The following is a 10,812-nucleotide window of genomic DNA, read 5'->3' as shown; positions in this document are numbered from 1 at the left end:
TAAAGACACTGTGGCTCAAAGTGGCTTCATTCTGTCCTAAATGATCCTTAATCTCTCCATAAATGACATCTCTGGCTCCCAGTAAGGAGAGTGAAAAACGCAAACTGTTCACGCCAGTGCTACTGGGATTTTATGGTCGTGTCAAAAGAGAAAAAGATGCCGAGCTTAAATATAATAAGTGTTCAATTTGTAATTGTATAGTTTTTATATATATAATATTCAGAAATGATAGACAGCATTAGTGTGAGGAAATTACAGCCCTCAGTAGCCCCCAGCACTTAAGAGGCAGAAAGAAATTAAATAGTGTCTGCTGCTGCTGTGAAAAGCTATATTTAAGTACTGTTGTACAGTCAGTCTAATAAAAAATAGAAATACCCATTTCCTGATGATATTTCCCCAATCATCAGCAGCACTTTTTTAGAAGTCATTTTAACAGGAATGGCAATATGTTGTGTGTTCTGCTTTCACCAGCTTCTGACCTTTCTTGAATCAATGTTTGCCGATCAGAGCGCAATTTGTGGAGCTAACAGAACAACAGAAATCATTCGTCACCTCTCTGCTACCTCACACACATTAGGCTTTGAATATCACTGTATGTACATTTATGTTTATGCACGCGTATGAGTGCATAATGGCACAGATGTTGATCAAAGCATGCCATCACGTGACAGTCTGATAGCATGAAAGCACATAATTTGGAGACCTGCTGGCTGCTAACCCAGATAAAGACCATAAAGTGTCAGCCACGTAATAATGAAACTGTATGACACACCTGCAGCTGGAGGATCGACTCCAAGGACGTCTTACAGCCTCCTTTGCTCCTACACGTCATTATGACCAGTGAATTGTTAAGGCAGGTGATTACAGACAGCCATGGAACAGAGCAGAGGTGAGATTTATGTGATAGAGTGGATTCGACTGACACTAATGCAACAGAGGAACTGGAAGGTCAAGTAGGTGCTTATCAAAACAGCGCTGGAAACTGGTTCACACTGTGTCTGAGCACCTTCTGGTTTGTGACCCAGGCAACAAAGCCTTGAATTTTAATGGTAGACAAAGCTTGTTCATGGAGAACGGTTGATTTTTACATTTTTATGATTGGAAGCAAGGCGTATAATTAAGAAAAATTGTGTTTATTACGAGTTAATTAATATATCATATAATTGAGGGTTGTTGTTTTTTTTTTTATTAATCCCTGCCAGATAGCTCTTTTTTTCCTTGCTGCTCTTCACATTGTAGATGAGAGCACAGCAGGCAAAGGCTGATTCTTCTTTGACTCTCAGCTTGAGCTTGCTCCCCCACCAAGCCTCCAGGAATTTTTCATTTATCATACTATTCTCTTTTTATCACTCTGGAATAAAAGATTTGCTAGCTGCAACCATGCAGATCACACGGGCCACCACTGCTCATCTTCTTTAACATTTCAACCTTTCCACACAAGCTGATGCAATAGCAGCGTACTCATACAAGCATCGGTGTGGATATTTTTGCCTGCTTCTAAAAAAACAGTAGAAGGTGGGGAGTTTCCCTGCGTTTTTTTGAGGAACTGTGGGTGTGACAGAAGTCAGCATACCACCTCTGCATGTCATCACAAACCATTTACTGAATAAAAATATATGCTTTACTTTAAACACCTCAGCTGGAGTGTATTTTAAAAAATAAATAAATAAATAAATAAATAAATAAATAAATAAATATATATATATATATATATATATATATTCTATGAATGTTTCTGATCTCTTGCAGCTACTCTGACCTCTGCAACTCTGCTGTGGATGTCTAGCTGGGACAGCGTGGATCAAAAATTTCCAACCAGGTGAACTTGTGGCACTTCTGCACTGGCTGAGAGGAATATGAAAAGACTGTAAAATTAACTAATCCCCCCCCAAAACAAAAAAACAAACAAACAAAAAAAACCAATTTGAATGAAAAACAAAAGCTGGTTTCAAAAGCAAAGTAATCCACATAGACTCTAATGTGGATTACCTGACATGTAATGTTATCTAGTCCTGTCATGGTAAATTACAGATGCAACATGCTAACCAAACTAGCACTATTGTTAACTTCCTAATGTAGTTCAGAAGAAAACCTTTCTAAAACTATTAGTCCTCCTGAAGGTGTCATATACAAGCATTTCCAAAGTACTGGAAAACGTGCGTAATACTTACATTGAACATTCTTCTTTCATAACAATATATTATAATGGCAGCTCTTCATCTCTGTGAAAAAAGCAATGATGCTACTGATAGTCATAAATGTGGCATAGAAATCTTCCTCGACTAACTGAAGGTATTTGATACCATTGATTTTAAAACACATTGCTGTGTTTGAGGCACAGCATTCAGTGGGTTTAGAAGTTATATGTAAGAAAGGGAGAAATTTACATCAAATGTGGGGTCCCACATAGATCGATTAAGACTGCTCTCTTCCTTCTATGTATCAATGATTTTGTTAATTACTCTAGTTTGCTGATCCCACAAATATATTTTTGTCTCTTGAAAATCTGTATTAACTCCAACATAGTATAACTGAAGAACTGATAAAAGGTGGATGTTTGATTTAAACGTAATAAATTAACATTAAATGTCAGCACAAACAATTTTATTGTATTTGAAATTTTTGAGGTGTTCACATTGATGAATGTGGAATATTGAACTAATGAAGAAATTATATAAATATGTTGGTTTACTAATTTTTTTAACTGGGACATTGTCTTCAGAGTGGAGCACCACTGACCTTTTAGCGCTCTCTGCTTGAGCCTCAACTACATTATTGTAATGTTACATGATGCAACACTTACAGACTTTATCAAACAAAGTTATTTAAACTTCTGAAGTTAACTGAATGTAAGATTTTGTTATGTAATGTAGTATTTAGGCTATATAAAAGCTGTTGTGACCTTATGCCAATATATTATTGTTCTCACACATATAACACGAAGAAAATACCTTTGTACAAGTTTTAGTCTAGCCTGTCAAGGTCCATGTATTTGGAATGAGCTTCAAAGCACTTTAAAAATGTTAACATCTATCTCTGTCTTCAAACAAACTTTTATACAACACTTGCTACTAAAATGTTTGATTTTGAATTCTATACGGCAAAGATCTTTTTAAAACTTGGAATAGCTCTCTACTCTTTTTTGTGCCACTGTCTAACTGTTTTGGTTTAGTGTTATTTATATGTTAGGATCCCGTGGGTAATTTTAAACCAGTGACACAGATAAACTGTTTGCTATTTTGCATTTCCCAGTAACGGTGCACACCTCATATTTTCCTCAGTATAGATAAAGCCTGAATTTGTCAGCACTGTTAAGGAGACAGAAAGGGGTCGTCAGTATTGAGTGCAGAAGAAATGGGTAATTAGCCGATGGCTGACTCAGGCCACTTGCAGCTTTGTGTGTCAGAGTGGGGATGGAAAAACCGATGAAGCACATCTCCCCGGGTGTCATAAAGCTTTGCTTTATGGCCAGTTTGTGTAGCCTTGCAGATTAAGTTCAAAGAAAGGCGGCTGCTCTTTTCTCCATGCATCTTAAATCCTGTTTCTCCTCAGCTAGATCTGTAGATCAATTCTTTGGACTGTGCTAAGATATCCCTGTTGTCAGCAGCTACGGGGCAGCTACAGGAAGGACGGGGAGGACAGGGTGTCTAAAAATACATTATTTAAGGGACAATTTCACTTCAGATTTAATAGTACTCACAGAGCAGCATGACTACTACAGTCAAATTGCATACTTTCCTTCACTGAGGAGTGGCCATCTTCAGCAGCATGAGCATCAAAGCTCACAGCTCCCAGCGAGCCACAATTGCAACCTCCTTAGGCAAATGCAGTGTTTGCATTTAAAAGGCAAGAAAATCACAGCGAAACAGTAGTTTGTCTGTGATTCATCCAATGAGTTCGTTCTCAAAAACTACCTCCAGCATTATCTCAAGAGAGCAGTCCTACATAGGAATAAATGGGCTGGTGTCTGAAGAGAGTACAATTCCTTTGTCTGTTTAGACACAAAGGACAGTTTTAAGTGAACACAGAGTTGAGTGATGCTGGTATTAGTCTTATTAAGTTCAAAGATAAATGAAACTTGTTTTACTCAAAAATCTGTTACTAGAAAACACATTGGCACGATTCTAATTTGTTTTAAAGACAAGCCAGATACAGAGGGATTACAAGATAAAACACAACAAATTTACACCATTCTCTGTGTGAAACTCTAAAACTCAGGTACTTATCGTCTTTCCTCTCAGGATTAAATAAATAAATAAATAAATAACATCAAACAAATATGGCTGGAAGAAGATTTTGCCAATGTGGTAGATATGCATTACTCATGATATGAATAATTTATTAGAAAAAGTCTAAAAAATACAAACAGTAAAGGAACACTGACAAAAATGCCTCAACACATCCAGAACATTATATTTTCATACTTGCATTGCACCACTTAATCAGCTATTACAGTATTTAAGTATTTACAGTGAAGAAACAAGAAATAATCTCCTATTGTTGACATAGTGAAAACAGAGCTGCTGTGCACTGCAGGAGATTGCACCAGAAAAGATTTTCTACCTGCAATATGTGACATTTTAATCCTTTTCCAAAATGCATTAGAGACACTTGGAAGCTAAGCCCTGTAATTTCTTTCCTTTTATTTTTGTCTTTCATTTGGGGCCATGTTTTGAGTGACTTACTGTGAAATGGCACCTGGACTCTGGCATGTCTTTTTACCTATAACTATTAAAATTACATTAACCCCTCCTCCCAGTCAAGCATAAACTTTATCTCATTAGACCTCAGAGCTTTGCTATACAGTTAAGAAAAGCATTCAACACATACAGCAGTACGGACTTTATTTTGGGTAATTAACATTTTTCAGCAACACACACTTGCGATTTGTCACTTTTAATATCTTTAACAAAAGGTGAAACTACAATAAATATAATTTGTTTTAGGCATTGTTCAAAATTAAGATAAATTACATTCATTTAAACTGAGCAGAAATAAAGAGCATAAAGATTTAACTTAAAACCCACAGCAGAATCTGTTATGTGACTGGTTGAAATGTCCTGTGTTCCACTAAACTCTGTGACAAGTTTTTGAGTTCAGCCACGGAGCGAACCTGCTTGTATCCCAGCAGAGCCAGAGTGTCATTACACAGATTCTGAACCGTTCTCACAATGTCAAAGCCGAGTCGAAGCCGCCAGCTCTCAGCTGTCACTCTGGAGTCTCTGGTGGTGGAGTATCTGTAGTTCCACTCAGATGGAGACGACGCGTTACTGTTGGTGTTCTTTGCAATCCACGTCCTCACCCTGTCCTCCATCTCCAGCCCTGCAAACTTGTAGATTTCACTGGCCTTGTCCTTCGGGTTCAATGCTAAGTCCTCATACCGTACCAGCAGGTAGCGTCCACGCAGCCATGCAGGTCTCTGCAGGCCTGTTTCTACAGAGGCTGCCATGTCCTTACAGGTGCTGGTGATCTGCGAAAGGTCCACGTAACGAGGCTGCCGCCCCGTAGCATTCCATATTTTCCAAGCGCGAAACTGATCAGAAAACGCCATCATGCGTGAAGCAAGAATGGCTCTGGGGTCTCGCACCAGGTGTACGATCTTAAGGTCCAGACGTGGATCTTCAGTCAGAGTGCGCAGATCCCCCACCTCAGGTACCCGCACGGTCTTTACAGCTACATGCCCTCTCGACAGACACGACATAGAGGCTAAAGTGAGGTTCAGGGCCCCGCACTTCTTAGGGCACCAGGTTTCATCGGGTGGATCAGAGGCCGCTGCAACTACTCCATCAGAGCACACCGGAGGGGAACAGAGGGCATGACTGGAGCTCCTGCGGAAAAAGGAGCTTGTGATGTGGTCTTGAGGCTCGGGACGGATGTAATTCTCCATGAAGTGAAGCTCACAAGTGTACAGATTGAGGAGAAGGTCCCTGTAAGCACCCAGCAAGGCACGGCGGTCCAAGGTGCGACGCAGCCTGCTGCTGGAGTTGGTGAAGGCTTGCTGGACGTGGTACAAAGGTTCAAACACATAGAAGACCCCAGGATGCTGGTTGAGGAGCTGTCCGGTAAATGAGGAACCACTGCGTGTAGTGGCAAACAGCAGGATGTGCTTCCGAGGTGAAGCCATGGGCAGCCAGCTGTCATCGCAGGAGGTTCTCCACCGGGAGTCTTAAGCAAAAAAAAAAAAAAAAAATCTTGACTGTTTTAATGTGTATTATGCGATACTGACGTCACTTTCATTATGTTTTCTTGCAACAAGGTGAACAGCTTTAAATAACTCATTGCATAATATGTTATTACCTGTTCAAGCTCTAGTGAAAAAGAGTTATTTCATTAATTTCAGAAGAATAATTTCAGCTCATAAAAATGAATTAGAGCCAGTCTTTAGTCTAGAAGAAATACAGAATCAAGCCAATAAAGTGTAAATAATTTAGCGGGTAAACATTCATGAGTAAGTTGCTTGTTTGCTGGTGGTTACCGGGGGGATGAGAAATGGTGGATCTCTAAATATAGCACAAATAGCTAATGTGTAATTACTCCTGATTAGGAGTTGATTGCAAAGAGGATGCTACTTTTATACACAGGAGCTCGTCACCGACACACATGTGAGCTATGAGAGAGGATTAATGGAGACGGATTGGAGGAGGATTCTAAAACCAATCACACATATTTAATTTCTCTGTCCTCTCCACTTACAGGGAATTCCCGTAGTTAATGATCCTCTGTATTTTTTCTTTTAAGTCACTAACAGCCGTGGCGTTGCAGCCTGATTCTTGATGCTGGAATAGAAATAATGTCACCAATCAAGCGCTGCGAGTGCATCACTGCATGCCTGCTGCTGCTGTGCTGCCAAATACTGTCTCATTTGTCTCATACTCATTTTAGTTTATTCATGTTAGATTTGCATTAAATATAATAATAAACCTATATGCATGCCAACAGATGTGCAGACTTTAGTGTGGTATGTGGGGCAGTGTAAATTGGCCATCGGGCAGTACCTCTGAGATGTCTGCTCTGGCAGCGGTAAGCTCCCTGACAAGGTCCTGACAGCGAGTCCCTCAGGGTCCGGATGGCTGTGTACTGGACCCCCAGAGACGCACATACAAGAAGCAGCACCGTCTTCCAGGAGCACTCCATCCTGCCTCCACCTCTGACTCTACATCCTTTCCACTGACAATGCTGGAAAGCCACAGAGGCACACACACACACACGCACACACACACACAATAGTATTTAATTTCAAAGCTACATACATGTGCAGCTTTGACACACTTGTGCCTGTGGGTTTCCACTGATGACCTTCTGCGCTGTTCATGCTGGAGCAGCAGGGAATCTTGCTCAAGGGTGCATGTCATTAACTTTTCTCCTGCTAGTTAAGAATACAAACCTTTGTCCTTCAGCAGTAGTTCCTGCTGCAATAGTATTAGTCAATAAAGAAATTGCTTAACCTTTCTAAATCTGATAACACTTTCATCTCTGAGCAGTAAATGCGAGGCAGCAGCCAGCTACCGAGCATAAAATGTTTCCATAAGGATCCACAGATTTGTGCCACTGAGAAAGTGCGCAGAGGTCACGGAGAAATGGTAGCGGTAATGTCCCTATATACAAAAGCTCCACAATTCAGGATACTGTGCACGCAGTGGCATAATTGCATTTCATTTTTGCTTTCCTCTCTTCTGGGTAATTAAGCGTCTAAGCTCAGTAGAGCTACATACCCAGATAAATATAGCTGTCTTCATACAGATGAGCGTAGAAGTTTCCTTTGTACACTTCCGAATTCTTTGCCACTGGGCATGAAAGAGCAAAGGTAGATGTGATTTTCCAAATGTATTCATGAAAAAAAAAAGCTGCCATCCATCCGTCCCTATACACCAAGCTGATGGTAGGTAATCGCTCGAGATCCCTGGGTACAAACTGTCTCTCCATCACTCAAAGTGGCTGCGCGAAGGCAATCATAATCAAAATCACAGGTAAATATATATCACCGAACTGACAAAAATAAATATCACCTTCCTGTTTGCTTCCTCACCCCTCTCTCTGTCACTCCATCTCTCTCCAGTCTGCCTCTTGTTCATTAATGATGTTTATGTGTCCCTGGCAGACTCATATCCTCAGGAATGTATCACACTGAGCTTTTGATGTTCCATTAATCACAAACAGCACCAAACCAAAGACATTTACTCTGTGGGTGAGGGGAAAAGAAATCGAGCTGACATCATGAGCCATTCTGTTTGAATACAGCTAAAAACAGTGATGCAGAATGAACACATCGGGGGAGAAAGTTTGTTTCTTAGACTGATAGTTGCAGACAGGATAACAGGAACAAGGACGTCATGCTCTTTGTTTTAGGGCTACTTTAAAGTCGCTTCTGTGTATGTGGAAGGAAAGGAGAGATAGAGACATAGAACGATTGTATGAATGACTGCAGATAATGAGAAACTTTGACCAAGCTTGTTTCTATCTCTGACATTTAAAACAAAAATCTGTCAATTTGACAGCCCTGCCATCCATACCCCTACTGCACAGTTGGCTGACCAAGGCGCATCATGTAATTCCTCAGCGACAGGTTTTGTTTTCCTTTCCAGTCATGATCATGGCTCAGAGCTCCTCTGCTGCACACCGAGCTTCCCTCTGGAGAATGAAGACAGATGCTTCAATGGATTAAAGCAATTTGATTTGCAAGTCCTCCGTTCTCCCCGGCTTATAACACCTTCTGCGTCGGCACTCACACCCGGAATAATTGATGTTCAGTCAACAGCTGGAAGGGGACTGCAGGCTTCAGATGGTCTCAGCTTTTGTACCTCTTGTACAATAACATTCCTTACAAGGAATAACAACCACAGGGACAAGACTGACCGGAGATTACACTCTGTCAGGTTTGACTTGTAAATTCAGCAAGCAGGCATTGCTGCTGCTGAGAAAACATAGCAGCAAAAGTGTTTGGTGCAAGAAAGGTAATTGCCTCTGTGGAAAACAAAGACAACAAACGAGGTTAGGAGTTAGCGATGAGGGTGGGACTGAGGGATTTGGGATGGAGGTGATTGAGGGATGTGACAGTGCCAAAGATTTTTCTATTAAGGCCCCTCTGTGTGTTCAAAGATCCTCAGGGGAAGGCTATTTATTGGCCACGCCTGGCGATCAATCCTGGAAAACACAGTTGAGCAACAGTAGCATCATCGGGAGGCGTTTCAACGCTCCAGTCCTAGCATCTATGCATTTTTCCTTTCTCTGTTTCTGTCTAAACCAATACCACATACGCACGCGCGCGCACGCGCGCACTCACACATCCACAGGCAGGAGAGCAGAGCAGAACACTGCAGCGCTCAAAGGAGATACATCTGACCCCGGGCTACAGAGGGGCTCCTGTGATGGGGGGGTGAAGATGAAGCTTGTCCTACATGATTCCTCCAGCACAAAAACATTAAAAGAAAAGGGAAAACAAAAGGTACTGAGAGGCGCAAAAGGGGAAAAAGAAAAAGGTCAGCGCTTCATCTGGTCTTGTCCACAGTGAATATAATATTTACTTATAAGGTTCCGACTAAAGGTTTTCTCAGTGTTTGATTCCCTTTCAAACAGTGGAAACAGACAGAAACAGACAGAGTGAATGTGTTAAAGTGCAAAATCAAATTGAAAAAAATGTTAAGTTTACCGAAACACTAAAACATATCGGTAAAGAGTAGTAGCATTCAATTTATGCTACTGTACTGCCAGTTTAAGTAGGAGTAGCAGTGACGAAAAGCGCAATTTGGCATCTGAAAATGATTACTATCATAAATAGCATCTAAAATAAATACTTCCGTTAGTTTTCTACGCGTTTGCTACAAAAACAAGATTTCCTTTGGAGATTTACGGCATAGTAAAAACAGCAGCCGATAAAGTAAGACGGTGTCACTTTAAACTCACCGTAGAATCGCTCAAGAGACAGTTTCAGTTGTTTTAAGAACACATCTTTAAAATATTTAGTGATTATCTCGACAGTGACACACTTCGATCACGGCTCTTTCAGCGCAAAATGAAAAAAAGAAGAAGAAGAAGAAGAATGAATGAAATAAATGTCTTACCATCAATGCGCCTGATGAGATAGGAATTCTCCGGCCGGTCCTGTTTGGTACGCTGCATCGCTAAAAGTGTGTTTGTGTGAGTGTGTGAAGCGGAGGGATCGAGCGCTGCCGCTGGTGTCCACATCCAAAGTGGCTTCAGAGCTGGAGATGCGCTATGGATGGAGAGCGGCGAGTAGATGAGCGAAGAGGTATTTCTCACCCCTCAAGAGACCACACAGAGTACTGGAACCGGGTCTCTAGATTGGATGCACGATTGCCTTACCGTGCATTACGCTTTGAAGCCGTAGGGCACGTTTCATTACGTCTTGGAAATATATACGATCTTAAGAGGGAGTAGCCTAATCTGAATATGAGATGCACTCTAACTAAAACTCCACCTTCCATCTGTAATTCAACTTGTTTGCAGGTAAACGAGGAGCAGATATTTCCCATTTTTTATCTTTCATCGGCTCCAGCCATGCATCAACAATCACTTCAGCATCTCGCTGGTGTTATTCCTCCTTTGCTGTCACCATCTCTGCAGGGATTCTCACTATATGCTCAACTGGAGCACCACACACACACACACACACACACACACACACACACACACACACACACACACACACACACACACACACACACACACGCCTCCCATTGGATGAGTGACACAATGACCTCTATTTTCCCCCATTCCAGTGAGGATGACTGCTATCATCGCATGTGTCCCCTCTCCAGGCTGCCAGCCTCCTTGTGTGGAGATGTGGGCACCATA

General features: G+C 41.3%; 1 protein-coding gene across 4 annotated transcripts; it reads right to left on the bottom strand.

Annotated features, from left to right (window-relative positions):
- Nucleotides 1-4,827: 4,827 nt before the first annotated feature.
- On the bottom strand, nucleotides 4,828-10,608 carry LOC147324356 (carbohydrate sulfotransferase 1). 4 transcript variants are annotated; one of them, XM_086298101.1, is made up of 4 exons: nucleotides 10,059-10,608; nucleotides 8,511-8,628; nucleotides 6,996-7,176; nucleotides 4,828-6,165 (listed from the first exon to the last, which is right to left on the bottom strand). In XM_086298101.1, the coding sequence occupies exons 3-4, from the start codon at nucleotides 7,132-7,134 to the stop codon at nucleotides 5,039-5,041; spliced, it is 1,266 nt and encodes a 421-aa protein (XP_086154227.1). In that variant the 5' UTR covers nucleotides 7,135-7,176; nucleotides 8,511-8,628; nucleotides 10,059-10,608; the 3' UTR covers nucleotides 4,828-5,038. The 4 variants fall into 4 exon arrangements, with proteins under 4 accessions (XP_086154227.1, XP_086154225.1, XP_086154226.1 ...); XM_086298099.1 differs by lacking the exon at nucleotides 8,511-8,628 and having other exon boundaries at nucleotides 10,059-10,210; nucleotides 10,321-10,607; XM_086298100.1 differs by having other exon boundaries at nucleotides 8,511-10,608.
- Between the last annotated feature and the right edge of the window lie 204 nt (nucleotides 10,609-10,812).

Source organism: Aulonocara sp. 'chitande type north' Nkhata Bay, linkage group LG7 (assembly GCF_057382095.1).
Source record: "Aulonocara sp. 'chitande type north' Nkhata Bay isolate Kocher_YH1m ecotype deep benthic linkage group LG7, A_spYH_male_GT1.1, whole genome shotgun sequence".
NCBI lineage: Eukaryota > Metazoa > Chordata > Actinopteri > Cichliformes > Cichlidae > Aulonocara > Aulonocara sp. 'chitande type north' Nkhata Bay.
This window is presented reverse-complemented; position numbering and strand designations above follow the sequence as displayed.